Raw genomic sequence first — 21,127 nt, 5'->3', positions numbered from 1 at the left:
GTGGTAGTGATAAATAAAACTCTCGCCCGGCAAAGCTCCTGGATTGGACAAGATACCGGGAGATCTTTTCCGGCACAAGCCAAACATTTGGGGACCTTATTTACAGACTCTATTCAATGCCATTCTGAAGGGTATGCCAATCCCCGAAACCTGGGCAGGAGCCGAAATAGTCCCAATTTTCAAAAAAAGTTCTCCTCTCCTACCAGCCAATTACAGACTGATCAGTCTGATTGACATGGCACAAAAGCTCTTCACGAGATGTGATCCAAAGCCCATACCAGGCTGGCTTCAGGAAGAACACCTCCACAATTGATCAAATCTATGGGCTATAACTAATTCTGTGGCAAACGGTGAGAATGGAGTGTGGAAGCTTTTATGTAATTTTTGCCCAGGGGAAAACTGTGGGAGGTACTTATTAAACTAGGGATTCCCCCCTATCTGCTGACCATACTTGCTAGACTACAAGATATAAACTTTGCTCAGGTGAGATGTGGGAAAGGAGGAGAAATGACAGTGTGGTTCCCCGTCGACAGAGGCATAAAGCAGGGCTGTGTTCTCGCACTGTTCCTGTTTTGCTTCTTTGTTAACGCTTTACTGGCCTAACTTACTGAGGTGAGGGAAAACGATGCACCCAAACTGGCAGACACCAAGGTCCCTGCAACCATGTTTGCCGATGACATATAAAGGATGTTGGGCTGTTTTGCCACCTTTTGCAATAAACGGGGACTGGAGATAAATACTCAAAAAACCAAGATTATGGTTTTTAATCCACCTAAAACACTTCGCCACAACCACAATTTAGATGGCACCAGACTGGACAGGGACACAGTATTTGATTATCAAGGGGTCACCCTGACAGAAAATATGGAGTGGGGCCCACAAATTGCCAAATCGAAACTAAAGTTAGCGCAGACATCGGGGGGAATAAATAAATTATTAAGAAACTCTCCTTCCAAACCTGCTGGCCCCACAGTAGAGATTTACAAGATGCAAGCCAGAAGTGCGACACTATACGGGGCTGAATTATGAAGGCACTGCTGCTGTCAAGATCTGAGTAGAGTAGAAAATAGCTTTATGAGGCAAATTTTGAGTCTCCCTTCCATCACTCCTCTCATCCCACTCTGGCTAGACATGGGAATCACACCAATTGGGGAGGAAATAGAATTGAAACCCCTCACGTTCTGGTGCAGATTATGGGTGACACCAGAGTTGCTTATCTACAGAACGGAACTGATGGAGATATTGAGTATTCCTGGTGTGTCAAAAATCCCCTGGTTCATTCATGTAAAAAAAGAATGCAGCAGGCTGGTCAAACCGAGCCTGTGGACTAACGCGGAGGAAGCTTGCCCTTCAATTTCCCGTTCTGATCTAGTGAATGCCTATCGAATGAGCAAGCTAGCACAGGTGTTAGGGAACCCATCCACTGGACAATTGACAGCTAAAGTCCTATCTCTGAAAGAAAAATATTTATTTGAGGCATTTCTAGACGATATCCACCCCTCACTGACAAGGAAACTTTATGTTCAGTTCAAAATGGGTACCCTCCCGCTCCGCGCCTTTTCTGGTAAATAGACGTGCGGGGTCCGGAGGGAGTGCCCAGCCTGCAGCTGGGAGGATGAATCTGAGCTTCATGTTATCTTTTTTTGACCAGCTTATAAATCAGCAAGGAAATCTTGGATTGTTTCTCTGTTCAGGAATTTAGGGTTTGCACACTGCTCTGAGGCATTCAGAGTTTTAAAGTATGACATCTGTAGACCCATTGTATTTGCTGTATCATGATTCCTGACCTCTATGTGGCGCAGGCGCTGGAAGTTTCTAGACAAGACCAAACAGTCCCAAAATGAATTTTGTTCTCATAAACTATAGCTCCCACAAAGAATTTTTATTCCTCACCAGCTTCAATTTACAACAAGCATTTGCAATGCAATAGGTCTCGCATTAGGAAAGTTTGAGCTATTGGTATTGTAAATGACACATTTTTTATTTATGTGTTGGTTTTGAAAATAGCGAAGTTAATAGCTTTGTCATTTACAATGCCAATAGTTTTAACTTTCGCAAATGTGACACCTATAGCATTTGTAATGCAATATGTGTTGTATTCACGTGACTTGGATGTAATGATATTACAAATAACAATGGCTTTTACATTTTTTAATAATTAATACTTAAATAAAAGTGATTGTAATTTATAATGGCAATAGCTTAAACTTTTGTAAATAACGTTTGTGAAGATTATGTTCAGTGTATTTTATTGTGATGAAAATCCAAGAACAGAAGTGAAATATTAACATCTTTTTGTGACATTTGTAATAAAGCTTGAAACATTTAGAGAACATATTTGAACCAGTTGTTGAATGGTTGCACAGATTGATGCTGTGATAGCGCGGAGTGATGTTGTGGTGGCGACGAGTGATGCTGTGGCGTTCAGTGATGCTGTGGTTCCACATAGTGATGTTGTGGTACCCCTGAGTGATGCTGTGGTGGCCCTGAGTGATGCTGTGGTGGCCCTGAGTGATGCTGTGGTGGCCCTGAGTGATGCTGTGGAGGCCGTGAGTGATGCTGTGGAGGCCGTGAGTGATGCTGTGGAGGCCGTGAGTGATGCTGTAGTGTTCCAGAGTGATGCTGTGGTGGTGCTGAGTGGTGCTGTGGTGGTGCTGAGTGGTGCTGTGGTGGTGCTGAGTGGTGCTGTGGTGGTGCTGAGTGATTATGTGGTGGTGCTGAGTGATAATGTGGTGGTGCTGAGTGATGCTGTGGTGGTGCTGAGTGATAATGTGGTGGTGCTGAGTGATGCTGTGGTGGCACTGAGTGATGCTGGGGTGGCGCTGAGTGATGCTGGGGTGGTGCTGAGTGATGCTGTGGTGGTGCTGAGTGATAATGTGGTGGTGCTGAGTGATAATGTGGTGGTGCTGAGTGATAATGTGGTGGTGCTGAGTGATGCTGTGGTGGTGCTGAGTGATGCTGGGGTGGCACTGAGTGGTGCTGGGGTGGTGCTAAGTGGTGCTGTGTGCTGGGTGATGCTGTGGTGGTGCTGAGTGGTGCTGTGGTGGTGCTGAGTGATGCTGTGGTGATGCTGAGTGGTGCTGTGGTGGTGCTGAGTAATAATTTGGTGGTGCTGAGTGATAATGTGGTGGTGCTGACTGGTGCTGTGGTGGTGCTGAGTGATGCTGTGGTGGTGCTGAGTAATGCTGTGGTGGTGCTGAGTAATGCTGTGGTGGTGCCGAGTAATGCTGTGGTGGTGCTGAGTAATGCTGTGGTGGTGCCGAGTGGTGCTGTGGTGGTGCTGAGTGATGCTGGGGTGGTGCAATATCCAGTGCCACTTTTTATATCACTTTGTGCTACACTGTACTTGGCTGCAAATTAAATGGGAAAGAGTTTGTTCATTTCCTTACCTACTCAAAAAGCAGTTTATTCCGAAAATGCAAAATTCTGGAATAAAAAGCATAGATCTGAAGTCCAGACAACTCAAAATGAGAGCCTTGTAAGAGAAGTAGTACAGAGGCAAAGGGATGTTTTTATTGTAACTAAAGTTGCAAACCTGAAGAGCACACTTAATAAATGCTGTGGTGGTGCTGAGTGGTGCTGTGGTGGTGCTGAGTGATGCTGTGGTGGTGCTGAGTGGTGCTGTAGTGGTGCTGAGTGATGCTGTGGTGGTGCTGAGTGGTGCTGCTGAGTGATGCTATGGTGGTGCTGAGTGATGCTATGGTGGTGCTGAGTGGTGCTGTGGTGGTGCTGAGTGATAATTTGGTGCTGCTGAGTGATAATGTGGTGGTGCTGACTGGTGCTGTGGTGGTGCTGAGTGATGCTGTGGTGGTGCTGAGTAATGCTGTGGTGGTGCTGAGTAATGCTGTGGTGGTGCCGAGTGATGCTGTGGTGGTGCTGAGTGGTGCTGGGGTGGTGCAATATCCAGTGCCACTTTTTATATCACTTTGTGCTACACTGTACTTGGCTGCAAATTAAATGGGAAAGAGTTTGTTCATTTCCTTACCTACTCAAAAAGCAGTTTATTCCGAAAATGCAAAATTTTGAAATAAAAAGCATAGATCTGAAGTCCAGACAACTCAAAATGAAAGCCTTGTAAGAGAAGTAGTACAGAGGCAAAGGGATGTTTTTATTGTAACTAAAGTTGCAAACCTGAAGAGCACACTTAATAAATGCAATAAAAGCACATTCATTCCTAAAATGAACTACTGTGCAGCATATTTAGGACAATGTGAAACGAGTGATAAGAAAAAAACACAACCAGGTAGGGATGAAAGCAGTAGCCTTACCAGAAGTTTGTCTCAGAAAGACAGCACAAAAACTATATTTGTACATACGCTGATTTTACTTTCTTAATTAGTTATAATGACGAGCATTCGCCTAAAGCACAATTTGTTGGCCCTGGGACAAGATCTATTATGTTTTTGCAGAGAAATAAAGATTTAAAGGGCTTGAACATTGGCCTAGATTGTCGCAACTATTGCTGAATATCAAACTCACTGGGCAACTTAGCGAGCCCCCGCATAAGGAAAAAAAACACTTTCACACCGGCCCATTGTATCTCAGGTGTAAATATAGCATACACCCAAATTGGGGTAAATTATACAATAACAGAGTTACTTGATGAATAAAAGTTGCACACCTTTTATTGCACAGTAAATCAAATATGGACTTGTAAATCACAAATCAGTTCAGCAGGATCGGAAAGCGGATGACAAGGATCACACAAGGCGCGTGCAAATCGGAGCCAAGAAAGGGAAGTCTTTTTTAGTTCTTATATTTTTGGCGACGCTACCCCTTTAAATAGATGTTGTAAATACCTCTACCATCTCTTGATTCACGACCTGCCATACCAAAGGCTCCGGAATGCTGTCTTTTCAGAATTAAACAGCAATCTTGATGGCGCAAAGCTAGTTTGTGGTTTGCAAACTACAGACGAGCTTCCCCCAGACACAAGCCACTGGTATGCACAAGCTGCATTCATGTGCAAATGGCTTCACAGGAACATTTTGTACTAGCACTGAGCGTGTGTGTGAGGGGCGGGGCTGTGGGGGTGGATGCATGTTTGCATTATCCTAGAATGAGAAATGTGGGTTCTTTGAAAGAGAGAAACTGCCTGGCCACACCTCAACAGCCACGAGAACATTCCTTTGCTGTGTGAAACTGTAAATGTTATGTTCCACTAACGCAGAGTGTGTCAAAACATTTTAAGCACTTAAACCGTTGTGAATGCCGTGAAATGATAATTGTGGAAGCAAATCTGCTAAAGTTTTGAGCGAAAACATTCTAAGCAAACAAGGGAACATAATTAGGGGGGAGGAGAAATGCCTGAGGCCGAGCGCACGCTGGGGGGAGCTTCAGATGCCTGTGGGAGGGGGGACTAAGAGGCATCTCTTATTAATTGCACCTGCTCATAACAGGAAAAATTAGCAGTAACTTGTACATACCAGCCAAGGGTTCAAAAATGACGGCGCAAGGTATGCTTGCTTCCTTTAAAAGATGTAGAGGACTGAAACCAAGACAAATGTTATTATTAACGTACATCAGGCAAAAATGCGCTCTCAAGTAACATTAAAAACAAAGGCTATGTGTCAGTAGAGACAGAAATATATTGTCAGCTAAACACACAAACGTTAATGCTGCATGGTAGAGCATGTTGGGGATACCACAGCAAACCTCGAACCCCCGTAGACATGTGTTTCGTGGAAAACATGAATAAGACGCCAACTCGAGGTTTGTAGGCGTGTGTACTCTGATAATTGTAAACACAATTAATACAATGCACACATTGAAGCACGGAGGTTTCGAGTCGGATAAAGGGCTACGTTGGTTTTGATTAGATGAATCGGTTGGCTCTGTATCATAGGGTATTAGACTTGGATTCCTGTACTGGCTTTATGTATTGAACTTTAATGAAGCTGTCTTGTTACGCATGATTTAATTACGAGATGTAAATATGCACACTAGTTAATTACAATCTTAATTTCAGCAATAGTAAACTGTCCTGCACATTGGGGGTTGAAATGGATTGCCAAAGGGATTGGTTTCCGAGAAGAATCCGATCTGCACATAGTTATTGTAAAAGGTTACTTATTGCATGATATCACTGAATTAAACAACCGGTACCTGCAAGCCTTTAAATACAGGAGATGCTGTTACTACTTAAGGCCACTGGGTGGCAGTGGTATTCTCTCGACGCTGTAATTATACCAGTGGATACGAAACGTCTCTTGTATTAATTTATACTTTTTATGTTGTGGTGGATGCAGTGTTGTACGATGGGTAGGGCTCTTTGGTTCTCTAGAAATAACAGACGACTGCGATTTTGGCATGTGCCAGGATCCTTGTTTATATTTGTTAATTAAATGAAACCTTCCGGTATGTTTGGTTATTTCACAAGAAGAGTGCACTTTCAAGTTGAGTCTCATGAAGAAGCAAGCCCTAAGTGTGACCGTGAGCATGTTGTAACACTTCAGTGTATCCAGTCAGCCAAGCACGAAACAAGCAATGGCGGCCGGAAAAAAAAATCGGCCACGAAATGAAGAAAAAACAAGCAGCAATATCGAGAGGTGGTGGGGGCAGGGTGAAAGAGAGCGAGGGATAGAGAGGAGGCGGGGCGGGGAGCAGAGCCGGGGAAGTAAATGGGAGGCATGGCCTGCGGTCGTGAATAAGTGACAGCGGGGAGAGAGGAACAGATGGCTGTGAAGGGAGAAAGGCTGCTGGCAGGGGGAAGGCTCGTGCATGAGAGCAGGTCACGTGATTGGGATTCTCGTGAACTGTTGAAAATCCTCAAATCCTCATCGTAAAAAGTCAGCTTTGTGGATGAACAGCTATAGGTCTCTCTGCGAGACCTAAAAAGCCCTTTAAGCCGGTATGTTTTTAGAAGTATAAGTCCCTGTCTGGTTTTATTTAGTCATAACATGTATTAAGGAACTGACATTGCATTGCTATTTTACATTCTTAGACAAATTCTCACCACTTGGCCCATGTCTGTTAATATTCATGGGCTTCCACCAGGGCTTTGTTTCATCAGCGAGTGCCTCTGTCTTTGTAATTACTCAACCTACATGAGCTCAAGTACTATTGTATATAGGTGAGGTGCCATTGTATATTTGTTTCTACTGTTAGATCCACATAGGTGTTATCATTAGATCCATGTAAACAAGTATGGTAACTACTGTATACTTTTAAAATGACATGATTTTAATGTCCTGTTTTTCTATGAATGCTTTTATGGTCGCTCGACCGAAATAAAATTATATGAAAGAAATATATTGATATTGATAAGGTTTTATTAGGTGTGGCACAGGCCAAAAGGCGTCTCGGTGCTGAACAGTTGCTTTTTAAAAAGCTGGATAAATTCGACCGAAGTATAAGTTCCAGGGGAGGATGTTCCACAGTTTACAAGTGGGATACACAAATCTTCTACCTCCCCATGAGACATTTTTTCCATAGGGTAATACCAAGATTCTGCATACAGAGAAGCAAAGATGTATTTTGGGTACATACCACTTAAAACGTATCCACAAAGCCTTTGGACTGACCCCACAGAAGTTTTTTTGGGCAAACACAGTCCCTTAAAGGCCACCGATTTCTTTATAAAAATCCAATGAAGTATTTTACCACGTGACACTGGGTGATATTTGGGTATGTTCTTTAACAGGCGAGCAGCGAGATTCTCCACCAACTGAAGTCTGTCCCAAGTGCCTGACTTAAGACCTTGATACAGAGCATTGCAGTCGTCGAGTCTAGCCAAAACCATTGCAATGACTCCTAGTTTTTGTAGCTCGAACGGGATAAAGGGGTGAATTATCCTTAGGATTTTTATAGTAAAGAAGCAGGGCAAGATGATTTTGCTAACCTGGCCTCTACAAGTGAGATTAGCATTAAACGTTACCCCTGAGTTCTTGACAATAAGTGCTGGTCTTTGGAGAGTTCCAAGAGAAGAAGACCACCAGGAGGCTTTCTAAAAGGAGGTGTCTTTTCCAACTAGTAAAAACTCTGTTTTGTCAAAATTTTGCCTGAGGCAGTTAAGCCTCATCCACTTAATCACCTCATGAGTATAATTGTTAAATCTCCTGGTAACCGCTTTATCGTTGTTCAAAATGGGGCAATAATTTGTGCCATCGGCATAAGAAATTACAGAGAAACCAAAGGATTTAATAAGTTGACCTAGAGGGGCAACATACATTTTAAACAGTCTAGGGCTCAAATAGTAGCCCTGTGGCATGCCTCAGAGTAACGAAAAAGGTTAGACTTAAAATCACCCAGACAAACCGTATGTTCCCTATTTGAAAAGTAGGAAGCCAGAAGGTCAAGAGCTGCACCACAAATCCCAATGTGGGCTAAATAATCAATGAGGACCTCATGACCCACTGTATTGAATCAAGCCTCCAAAAGGCTAGGGGCTTCAGACTGCCGGCCTTTGCGGGCCATTGCACCAGAGATGGCACCCACAGAGAAGAGCAGGACAGAAAGTATGGGGAATAAAACCTGAATGGGAGCAGGGCTGCAGGAGGAAGTCGGGTAGTGGTGAGCCGAGGTACCCCTTCAATGTCCTATCAATGGTCAAGAGCACATCCCAGAGTCAGTAAAACATGGAGATCTGGAGGATTTGTCAGTAGTGTGGGTGTGTGGGTGTGTGGGGGTGTGTGGGGTGCAAGCAGGTGGACTCATAGTGCAATTGATGGCAAGAGGGCCCTAAGAAAGGGGGGGTGGATGATGCTTGTAGTGGCCCGATCTTGCTACTACCCATCCTAGGACAAATACTTGAGATACACGTCAACCATATGTTATCCCAATTTCTGGAAGAGAACAACTATCTACATCAGACACTGATGGGTTTTCGACCACAACATAGCAAAGAATAGGCTCTTCTAGTGGTCACTGAGGAGCTCAAAAGCATCCTCGGCAAAGGGAGCCCTGTTGCAATCCTGTTCCTGGACCTAAGTGTGGCATTTGACACCATAGACCACCTAATTCTGTTAAAAAGGCTTAGGGAAGTCGGGATTCAAGGTAAAGCCCTAGAGTGACTAACCACATTTTTTAGCGATAGAGCATTTGAGATTATGGAAACCACCTGTCTCTCTGACACAATGCCAGCCTTATGTGGAGTACCACAGAGCTCGTCCCTTAGTCCCACATTGTTCAATGTATATATGCATCTAATGATGAAAATTGTACAGGAGTTTGGGCTGTTTATTTTCTCCTATCAACTGATGGTCACCGTGGTGGGTGGCCCGAACTCCAAACATCATCAATTAGTGCCCTTTCTGGAAAAAGTGGCTAACTGGATAGCCAACTGTTGCCTGATATTCAACGGTGTCAAAATAGAAGTGATAATTCTGGGGAATAACCACTGTCCCAGGCATGTGATTAGCTGGCCAGCTGGCTGGGGAAACCTTCCCATTCCTGAATCCCCTATAAAGACTCAGGGCATGTGATTGGATTTAACACTAACGATGGAAGATCAAGCTAAAAAATGAGCGGCAATGTGCTTTGGCCTACATTGAATGATCCAGAAGATTATATGGCTTATCCCGAAACAGATAAGAAGAACTGTGATCCAAGCACTTGTGGTGTCCTACCTGGACTATGGCAACTCCCTGTATCTGGGCTCACCAAAATATTTCACAAACAGACTGCAAGTAGCACAGAATGCGGCAGCCAGGCTACTTCTCAAAACTCCAAGACACAAATCAGTAAAGATCTTCTTGAAACTGCTTCACTGGCTGCTCATTGACACCAGGATAACATTTAAATCTCTCTGCCCGGCTCACAAAGCAATGAATAGCAGGGGCCTGCTTAAAATCAGATACCTCATCTCCCCATATTTACTGACGAGGTGTTTTAGATCCTCACAAGACTGTCTCATGGGAACGCTAACAACTAAGAGATCAAGATGGGGAGGCAGATCATTCTCACATCTGGTCCCGAAGCTGTGGAGCTCCATGCCCCAGGAGCTGAGATTACTTGAAGAAGAACCCAGCATCAGGAAGAAGCTCAAGGCATGATTGTTCCCACAATAGTTGTCCAAAATCGTAGCCTCACCAGACACTCTCTCACCTAGCACTGGGAAGCAATTGGGCAGCCATGCGCTCAACAAAAACCCGAACATAAACAGACATAATTCAGCAGCTTGAGTTCGCCCCTCCAACAGGGCAGCCATCAGCAGGCTAACAGGCTGAACAACGGGAAGCATTAAAATATATCAAAATGCATCATGGCATAGATCGGTACAGGAGCATGCAGGTGCACAAGAAGCAAACTAATGCAATGGAAAATAAAACATTGCTCAGCCGCTCAGGAACAATCCTCCAATAGCTGAACAATGCAAACAGTACTGAAAAGAAGTACAGGTATGCAGGAGGGTACTGATCTGTCTTCTGCTGGAAGGAAACAGGCCCTAGTCTTCATCGCCAAAGGCAGGGGATGACGAACCATGAAGTCCACAGAACAGCCATTGAATGAATGAATATTTATTGTTTGGTTACTCAAAACCATTACATTAAAACCAAGTGCAAAATTACAAAAGTTACAAAAGTTAAAAAGTAGTCGTCTTCTTTAAGGCAAGTCTGTGTGATTAAAATCTAAGTGCTTATGGACTAGAAGAATAATGTCCAAAGTCTTAAGTCTTACAGGCCAGCATGCCTCGGCTGAGCCTCTGGGCATTTTAACTCAAGATGGCCATCAGCTTGGTGCGAGTCTGATGGATGAATTTGCCAAATGTGGCCATCTGTTTTATTGAGTTCAGTGTGTATAGTCGGAAAACCGCCTCCTTTGCTGTGCGTGTCACCAGCTGTAAGATAATGGGCCTAAGGTAAGGGCTGCGAGCTGTGCGCAGGGCCGGGCAGCAAAATAGGAGGTGGGCCAAGGACTCCCGTTTATATTTGCAGAGCCTGCATTCGTTGATCGTGAGACCTGCCCGTTCGGTGGTGTATAATTCTTTAAGGGGCAGGGGATGTAATCTGTAGGCTAAAATCTTATGTAGGGCTGGGCGGCCTACTGCCTGAGTGAGATGAAATTTAGAGTTCTGCACTGTGTGTGGCAGACTTTGGGACTCGTGGAGGCCTCTTTTAGCCAATGACTCCAAATCCGATGCGCGAGAGCAGATGCGGACTTGTTTTTTGATTGCATTTTTAACGGTAGCATGATTCGCTAACTCGGAGCCCCAGTTCTCCATGGCTAAATTGAGGAGATACTTTGCCGAATTGAGGGTCACTGACCAAGGGTTCCCAGGTTCCAGGAAGATGTTTTTTAAGACTGCCTTCAATGTCTTCTCTTTTGCCACTGTTGTAAGGTAGTAATATTTACACAAGGCAGCCATCTCTTCCAGCTTTTGTTGATTCACAGAAAATTCTAGTCGCACAAGAGTGTTTCTGGTGCACGCGGGGTGATGGAACAGTCTCTTATACGCACTACAGTTAATTTTTTCCAGTTCCTTATTTAGTTTTCCGGGAATCGCTTGTTGGGCGTAATTAAGGGCTGGCATTAGTTTGGCCTTTAGTACTCTTTGGATAGCCGTTGTGGTAGGGCTGTGTAAGGTGGATTGTAGTTTGCAAAGGGCATAGGTGATTGCTTTCCCTTTGCCTTGAATTTTCCTTAAATGTACACCAGGTAGTCCCGATTCATGGTACCAAATGCCCAGGTAGTTATACTGCTGCGTGCATCCCAGGACTAAGTGGCCTAGCCTCCATTTGAGTAATTTTTTTCCGGATAATGCCCAAAAATTACGATTTTTGATTTGGATGGTTTGGCCACCAGCCTGTTTTTTTCGTTGTATTTTGCCAAGGCCGTCAGCGCCTTTTGTAGGCCTATTTTGGTATGATCCAGAAGTACCAAGTCATCGGCGTATTGCATAAACTGAATTTTGGTACCTCCGATCCTTGGTGTGGCTAAAGCTGCTCCGGCCAAGGCTTTGTCCATGTTCGCTGTATATAGGTTAAACAGCAGTGGTGCTAGTACGCACCCCTGCTTTAAATCTCGGTCCGTTTCAATCTTCTCTGATGCGGTGCTGCTCGAAAGTTTGATTCTGGCCCACGTGCATTGATACAGTGACTGAATTGCTTTCAATAGGGCGGGGTTGATGCTCCAGAGTGCCAGCTTCTTCCAGAGAATGGCGCGGTCTACCCCGTCAAATGCTGCAGAGTAGTCGATAAAGCAGGCGAATAGGGGTAGACTTTTGCGCGGCTGTGCTTGGTGGACTAGATAAGAAAGTGCTGTTATATTGTCCACGGTTGAAGACCCGGGTCTGAATCCTGTTTGGAAGAGGGGCAGGAGTCCTTCTGTGCTTGCCCAATTTGCTAGATCCGCCAAGATCGTAGTTGCGTAGGCATTGCCCTTGATGTCCAGAAGGGCAATCATGCGATAATTGGTCGGATCTGATTTAGGCCCTTTCTTGTGTATTGGGTGCAAGAGCGACCCTCTCCATGAGTCTGGGACGTCCCCCCGGAGCCAGCATTCTGTGTATACGTGGGTCAGATTTTCAACCAAAAATCTATGTTCGCCTTGAACATGGAGCCTGGAAGGCCGTTCGGGCCCGGTGCTCCGTTTTGTCTGATTTAAAAAAAAAAATGTGATACTAGAATTTTTCCAGGAGCAGCCTTCATGTCAGCAGTAAGGTCTGACTCCTCCATTACTACAGCTGCTTTCTTTAAGTTAGGTCTGGTGGAAACCTCTTTATATACGGCTTTGACATGGGCAACCCAGGTATGTGCATCGAGGGAGTTCTCTCTGTGGTTTGTTTCTCAAGTTAGGTGGTTTAAGTGGCTCCAAAACTCTTGCGATTTGCAAGGTCTCAGCAAATCAAAGATTTTCAACCATTGACCCTCGCAATATTCACGTTTCGCCGCCCACACTTTCTTTAAATGTTTTTTTGCAGCTTCTTGTAGTTGTTGTTTTTCAGATGCTGTACCATTTTTCCGGTATGCTTTTCGTTTTGACCTCAGATGTTTGGCGCTTTCTTTAATTGCCGGAATAAATCCAAGTGTGGGCGGTGGGTGCCGCGATTTATGCTGGCTGAGTCTCCTCGAAGTAGAGAAGCCAATTTCCCGGCGATTCTGTCCCATGCTTCTATTGCCCCCTTCTTGTGGGCGCTCGGTGGCCAGCCTGCCCAGGTATTTATCCAATTGTTGAGCTTGGTGATTGATACCGGCCCCCATTTGATTCTTCTTGCTAGCTTTAGCAATTCGTCACCGTTTGGGGCCCCGATGCATTGTGTCCTCTGCCGAATTTCTGCAGACCACTTTCGTTTCGCTGATGCCTGAGTAATCTGACATCAAAGGTTGTAGTTTTTTCACTTAGAATGATATAATCGATCGTTGTTTGGTTATTGTATGTGGGGGCAACAAAAGCCCCAGGTTTGCTCTTTAGGTGGATGGAATGAGCTGTTGACAGGTTGTAAGATTTTATTAAAGCGTTCAATGCATTAGTGGCCCCGGGATGATGGTTTTGTGTGGCCATGATCCCTATGTTGTGTATGTTGATGTCACCGAGAATAATACGTCCAGTAGAGGGTGTTGTAGTAGCAGGTCTTCTAGTTGGTTTATTAGCGTGGGCAAGTTGTCCTTAGCCACAGACCCATGCGGGTAGTAATAGATGTTAATCACCAGAATTGGAACTGGCCCGTCGGTCCAGTGGAGGCCTTTCAGAATGCCCGCCAGGAACATATTTGATACATTTTTTATTTTTGTGAATTGAAGATTGAGCGAGTGCTTAATGTAAATGGATAACCCGCCTGAGTGTCTTCCAAATATGTTGGTCTTTGTTTGCTGGTTTGCCATATTCTGCGTACCCTCTTATTGAGATCGGTTTTGTCACCCATGTTGCTTGTATGCAGATTATGTCCGCCTCTTCCAGGAATGTCATTGCGGCGTAATTTTGGAACAGCTTTATGGCTCCTGCGACATTCCAGGTCATGATGTTCAATCTGCTACTGTTCGAGGTTTGGTTTGGATGTATCTCTTGGCAATTTGTCGACCGATGGTGGGTTCGGTCCTTATTTTCAGGTTGATGAATGTTAGGAGCTGGGATTTAGAGCTTGCGGCAGCCAGGACCAATCTTTGCTCGCGTGCCCCCTTATTGTGCAGAAGCGTTTGCCCTGACCCGTCTTTGTTGTTATTTTGATGGGGGTTTCATTAGCTAGGCCTATACTCGTGCCACCTTTGGTCCCCTAGAGGATGGACCCCACATATGGGGCGCGATCGGGCGGAGCGTTCATGCGTGAGTTCCTCCCCGTGGTCTGTTCTTGGATGTCCGTGCCGGTTGTTGGATAGCTGGTTTTTAGGATTGAAGGGTATTTTAGTGCAGGCTGAGTCTTTATTTTTATGCCCCTGCTTTCCAGCAGCGTGCCGTTTCTCTTCAAGGCCTCTACCATAAGTGAGCTAGTAAAGGTTATCTCTGTGGTTTCGTTTATCTCATTAGGGTGTGGGGTAAGGAAAGAAACTGACTCTACGTCCGTAGTTTTTATCCCTTCCAGCCCAGGGATATTTATGCAGAGTGTTAAGAGATTGCTACGGTCGAGAATATCCCACTTTCCCTGTGAGAAGTATTCAGGGTACAGCAATATTTTCCGGTCCTGGAGAGTTGTGTGGATGGAATTGTGTACGGGATGTACGTCCTTCAAGTCTTTAGCCTACATCCAAAAAGAGGTTGCCTGTGCCAGGCTGGTCAAGCGGGCTTGGCCCTGATTTGATAACCCTGTTGTATGCTGTGATGAAAGCTGACAAAGTGGGCTGAGTGGCCTAGGATTCGAAGCCCAGTTCCTAGTGATCTCAGAGTTAGACTCGAGTGTACCTTGTGGGGCACTCAGAGTTTTTTCCGAAGTTATGAGAGGATTAGTTGGTTTTTTAATGTCTCGAGACACTTGGGTCATTCCACTCATTGTTGTCGTCAAGTTTTCACAAGGCTCGTAGCTTTTAGGACAGACTTCACGGTCTCTTGGTGAGGCCCAAGTTGCTTCCTCGGTATGTTGTCCCTGTGTGTTCGGTGCTTGATTTTGTTTGTTCAATGCCGCTGCTAGCTGAAGGGTTGCAGGGGGGTCCACTGTGCTCAAGCTTGTGGCAGAGTTGGTTGTGTATGTAGCTTCTGTAACTGCCACGGTATTCCCTGTCATTTTAGTGGTGGCTGCCAGACAGGTCGCGTTTTGGGTGTCAATATGACCAATGGTCATCTGGTTATTGGGCAGCAACCATTGCCTGATTGAGCTGTTGGTGTGGAATTTATTTTTCCTCTGCTTGTTAAGTTTTCTTAGTTTTTTCTTATTTTTTCTGGAAAGGTTTTCCATTTCTGGGGTATCCAGTTTGAGGGTGTGGTGAGGTTCTTGATTGTTGACACGGGTGAGGCTGGATTTTGTTTCAATCACATTGTCCATCGCCGAAGGCTCAGTGCACAAGTTCATCTTTTCTTGAGGGCAGTCTGTGCCGCCAATTTGTGGGTTTATATTGTCATTTGTTATGGAAAGCGAGTTGACATTTTGCTGTGCAGATAAGTTGGTCTGGTGCTTGCTAACTTCATGCTTGAGATCCTCAATTAATGTGTTCATTATGTTTGGTAAATTTTCCAAGTTGAGCAGTATGGGGCTGCAACCACATGTCTCTGGCTTCAGTATTAAGGTTGTGCTATCCTGTGCTCTGTGTATTAGTGAGTTCAGGTGGTCCAATTTGCTGTCTATCCCAGAGATCAGCCCCGCAACGACTTGTAGGATGTTAATTTGAGCGTCAAGCTTGTCGGCATGCATTATAGCTGAACTTGCCATTGAGATGAGGGCCTCGTTAATCAGTGTTAGGTGGTTTACAATCAATGGGAGCTTCTCGACCTTGTCCGCCCCACCGCTCTCGAACCTTAAAGACTGCGCCTCTTTATCTTTATCGTGTTCCGGGGCCCGAAGTTTTGGCAAGTTTGCCGGCTGGATTTGCAAGGTGGCGGGGTATAGATGCTTTTACTCTATTAGCTTTGAGGGGCCTGTTGGGTTCATTGACCATAGTCATTCCATCTGTAATGAAGCTCAAATTAGAGTCCTCCGGCTGTTTAGGGATCACAGTAGGTGGGCTTGTTTGGATAGGTCTTATTTCATCCATGTTTGATATCGGATGTTCGAGAGGTCTCCCTCCATGAAGCGTGAGTATTTTAGGTGAAAGTGGGATGGCTGGCCGCCGTGGAGTTGTAGGGTTTGGAGTCTTCCCGTCCTCCATTACCGTGTCGGTAACACCAGGGAATTTTCCCGAGCATAGGGTGGATAGGGAATTTGAGGTCCCACTGGGTTCAATTGATGTGGGTGCTTTGGTGAACAAGAAGTCTCTTATGTCTCTATTTCCACCTATCCCAGAGATTATTTTTGTAATACTGGGATTAGGCTGGTGGGCCGAGTCATCAGGTGGGCTGGAGATTATCCCTGATGAAGCTACTAATACCGGAGCCGTTGGTGCCGGTGATATCGGTGATATTGGTGTAGCTCCGGGTACTCCCATTAGTTCGTCATCCTTGGGCCCTAGTCTTAGGTTGAAGCTCCCTCTTCCAGGTGGATAAAATAACTTTGCCTTTTGTCTCCTTGCTGACTTGTGAGGCCGGGGCTTCTCTTGCAGTTGGATCAAATTTGAGTTTCTGGTCCTCATGTTTGAGGGAGCGCTGGAGATGCTGGGGACAGGATTTAAGATTTGCACGATTTAAAATAAGCGGATGTAGAGACTGCCAACGGACTCGCCTGTCTGCCTCGAGAAGGGCGCTACTCAACCCGGTTTGGTCCGTCAATCCGTCAATCCGTCGGTCCGTCCTTACACCCCCTTGCAGGCTTGACAGGATAGCAAAGGATGGTGACCGGTAACCGGTGCTTTTGCGATGTTTTTGCGGTGTTAGATAGGCGACGACGAGTATATCAAATGCAAGTGCTGTCCGGGATTGGAACTTGATTGAGTTGAACTATTTTCCCAGTCCTAGTGGCTGCTTTTAAGCCGACAGGAGGAGTTGTGCTCTTCTTATTTGCCTATTTATCACGAAAAAGGGGGTACGTGGCTCGTCGCTCTTTAATTGCTGCTCTTTGTTGATTCCCCCGTGTGTGTCGCAGTTTTCGAGTGGTGGAATCACATTGAACCTGGTAAGGCTGATAAGACCCTGGCTGGCTGGCTCCTGGGCTTTGATCTTTGTGATCTTGATATTGGTCTTGGGCTGCGCTCAAGCGCTTGTTGTTTCAGTGCTGAGTGAGTGGTGGCGGGTTGCAGGTGGAGAAGTGAAGTAGGTGGGGCGGCTGGGGGGCAGCCAAAGTGATGGAGACAGGTGTGGGGCAGAGGAGGGCTGATGGAATGGCTCACCTCAGATTACCTTATACAGTGTCCTCCCGCGCACGACACCAACACACCAGCGTGCCAGCACACCCACCAGCTCCCAAACCTCTGCACACCGGGGGTGCGGTTCTTCCTCCGCTCTTCCTGGCTCTTCCTTGCACTGCTCTGTGCCTCCTCTGATGCTCCTCCATTGCTCCTCGGACGCTCCTCTAACGGCACTGGTCTTCCGACCCTCCTCCTGTGCACCGATGCTCCAGCTCTCAGCACAATCCCCAAAAGCCGGGGGCCGGGCTTCTCATGTGCGGTATAGCTGGTGCAGCCGTGTCCCTGAGCCTCTGTTCCCCTCTGCCGTCAGTCCATTGCTTTCTGGCAGGAAACACCAACGCCAATGCCGGGTCCGTGGCCGTGGCAGACGGGCCGAGGTAGAGGGCGGGGGGCGGAGGCTTCAGCCGAGACTTCAGCCAGGTGGAGGCAAATGCAGGCTTTTCTCGAGCACTTGCGGGGATTGTTGCTTGCCGCCCGGTGCCGCCCGATGTCGCTTGATGCCTTATGCCTATTCTTGGCTTTGGCTTTGGCTTTGGCTTTTTGTGGCTTTGCAGCTTTGCGGGTTCTCCGCCTAACAGACCGCAGCCCTCGGTCCACGCTGCACGGCTTACCTTGCAGCTTACAGCTCACAGCGGCTCCTCCTTCAAAGCTCCTCCTCACTGCACTGCTCAGAACAGCCATTGGGGTGGGAGGTTTTGAGCAGTGAACGGAATTTTGTCGCAGTCTTGGTATTGCATGATGGCTGCCACTGCTTCGAAGGCCAGATCGTCTGCAGGAGTTCAAGGGGGGTTTGCAAAGCACTTATAATATTGCACGACACCTGCTAGAAAAATAGACAACAATCTTTCTAGCTGTGTGGAGTGGGAGCATTTGGAGATACCATGGCAGCCCAAGGATATACACAAATGGAGAGAACCAAGCCATTATCATCATCATCCTTAATTCGATCCAAATAAACCATAGACGTTGCCTATATATGTACATAACAAACAATAAAATACATGATTAAGATCACACATAACATAACATAACATGTGTATTTGTAAAGCGCACGTTCACCCAGCGGTTTCTTGGCGCTGAATAACAGATGTTTATTGTTACCCAACTCAATGGTACTCATTTTATCGACCTCAGATGGATGAAAGGCTGAGTGGACCCGCCGGGATTTGAACCTGTGACCATGAGGTCGAACACAGGCCCCTGCAGTGGACGCATTAGTCCACTGAGCCACCAGACACGGAAATTAATAAAGGCAATAAGAATATTAAAATTGCTAAAAGTAACTGAAAATATTTTTTTGACTTTGCAATATTACCAGTACAGGCCCTATTTAAGCAAACAGTCATCATATCTTGACCCTAGATTTTCTTGGACCTAACATGCCATATGGTTTATAGAAATGTGACTATTGTAAACATATTACATATATTACTAGTTCTGCAATCCCTCAGCGCTGTGAGAACCATGGCTAAAGATATATGGAACTAAAGCTACTGTCAGAGACTAGTCACAATAGGCTGGGATGAATTTGTAGAGGCTGTTAAGAAAATAATTATGGGTTTTTGTTGACAACCATTCAAGAATTAGAGCCAGCCACTGAATGTAGGTAAATAAAGCCACAACTCTGGCCTGTGCATAGATGGACATTCACAATGCTGCCCAAAGCTTGCTATGTGGTTGGTTTAGAGTTAAGCCCAGATTTACTACCAATATGTGCTTCTGCAAAGAGATGCAAAGTGAAGTATTGATGTTTACATACTAGAGCAAATTATATTTATCATAGGAAAATTCCCCATTTCTGAGCGCAAATCGCACTTTGCACTGCTTTGTGTTGATTTGCAGCAAGGGGGCATTACCTCGGTGGTACTTGGGTGGGTACGCGCAAACACATTTATGTTTTGACACAGTACCCAATCTAGCCAGAGAGCCGATCAGAGTTAACTTAATTATCTTAAATAGCATAACACCTCCTTCAAGCAAGCATTAGGTACGGAAAATCTGTTTGTTTCTCAAAACCTTCACAAGTTGCATGTGTGCTCAAGTCCAAAGCACACACCAAGTTGGATCCTTCTGAAATGTCTCTAGGCCTCGGAATTTGTAAGCCTAGTACAAATCTTAGGCAAGACAACAGCCTCCTCTGCACGACCAGTTATGTACTCCTTGCACAATGCAGTGCTGAACGTTTGCTGGCTGAGTTGTGTGTACAAATATCTCTGGTCATTAGAGTTTGGCAAATGTTTAACATCCACCAAATAGCAGTGGATATCCCGCCCGCCCTATTTAGAGTGTACTGGCTTCAAGGCATAATAAATAGGGATGCTTTGTGGCAGATGTGCTTCATTCGTGCTGCTCCTGCGCCTGATATTTAGGAAAGTAAAGCATCATTGAGCATGCACATTCTACGACTATGGTCATATTTTTTCTTTTGCATTTGTGAGTGTTGCAAGCCTAGTCTAAGGCCTGTTCTTTACCATTCTCGGTTATTGCAATATTCAATTTATTAAATTAAATCACCAAAGACTATCTATGAAAAAAGTCATAGACTTTGTGATGACATTTTTTGATGTAGTATTGAGATCTCTAGGGACTGATCTTGTTGCTATTATGTTGTGATTGACTTTCTATCTGTAATAATTAAGCATGTTTATTTCTTTTATATATGTTATTGTTCTGTGGATAAACCACAGTAAAGAGTGCACAATTTGAAATAAAATGCATTTTGGACACTGTTTAGTGCAAAATAGTGTACATTTCAATCGGTTCTGGGCATTATTTAAAAAGTTGTCCTATTTAAGATAAGAATCCTTAAACAATATCAACATTTGTATTTTACACAGGAGAAGAAGCTCACCGCCCACTAGTAGCAACAAAGTATGGTCAAGTTCAAGGAACAAAGCATGGAGTTAAGGGAACAGACAGAGCTGTTAATGCCTTCCTCGGAATTCCCTTTGCAAAACCCCCGATTGGAACATTGAGATTCTCTCCTCCTGAGCCTCCTGAGCCATGGAACAATGTTAGGGAGGCAACGGCCTACCCTCCAATGTAAGAAGGCAATGTTTGCATTGGTGCTGGTGATCTTTTTGGTGGGGCATAATACTGTCTGCGAATTCCAGCGAACGAGCAAAGCTAAGGATGCTTACTTCTTCCAGTCAGGATTCTACCCCCTTACCACCCTTACAGATAAAAAATAAATGAGGTCAAATAACGCATTTTAAATCACAATTTTTATATAAAGTTTATTAGAAGCTATAGGCTCTGGAAAGGCCCTGGTCCAGCAACAGACAGACAGACACACATACACACACACACAAAACACAACCACACACACACAAACACTCACTCAAAAACACAAGCTATTACCCACACAGGGCATTTACAGTTATTTGCTCGCATTCATTCTCACTCACACTCATTCGTTCTCAATCACATTCACTTGCGCTCACAGTATCACAGTCACTCTCACTCAGTTCCACTTTTTCTGACTCTCAATCTTACTCACTGGTTCACTCACTCTCACTCATTTTCATTCCCTTTTACTATCACCCGCTTACTCTCATTCTCTCACACTTCGACTCATGCACACATGCATATACACACTCATGCTTGTGTCATTCAGATTTTCATTGACATGCTCATCCACTGACTCAAACTATCTTACATATATTGCCTCATGTACACTGTTGTATTCACATACTGTCTCACTCACATGGTCACAACACTAACTGTCTAACTCACATTCGAACACACAGTTCCCTCACAATGTTCAACTTATACAGTGCCTCACGCACATATTGTCTCAGTCATGTTTATTTACTTTCTTACTCACA

At 45.1% G+C, this 21,127-nt stretch overlaps 1 protein-coding gene across 2 annotated transcripts in view; it reads left to right on the top strand.

Annotated features, from left to right (window-relative positions):
* The window catches only part of LOC147677777 (fatty acyl-CoA hydrolase precursor, medium chain-like), a 239,784-nt gene that overhangs the window by 27,484 nt on the left and 191,173 nt on the right, over positions 1-21,127 (top strand). For both annotated transcript variants that reach the window (XM_086945434.1, XM_086945435.1), the window contains exon 3: positions 20,138-20,342. In XM_086945434.1, coding sequence (XP_086801560.1) covers positions 20,138-20,342 — 205 coding nt within the window. The remainder of the gene's footprint in view (positions 1-20,137; positions 20,343-21,127) is intronic.

This window comes from Lissotriton vulgaris, chromosome 12 (genome assembly GCF_964263255.1).
Source record: "Lissotriton vulgaris chromosome 12, aLisVul1.2, whole genome shotgun sequence".
Lineage (NCBI taxonomy): Eukaryota > Metazoa > Chordata > Amphibia > Caudata > Salamandridae > Lissotriton > Lissotriton vulgaris.
Note: the sequence above shows the minus strand (reverse complement) of the source record. Positions and strands in the feature narration are given on the sequence as shown.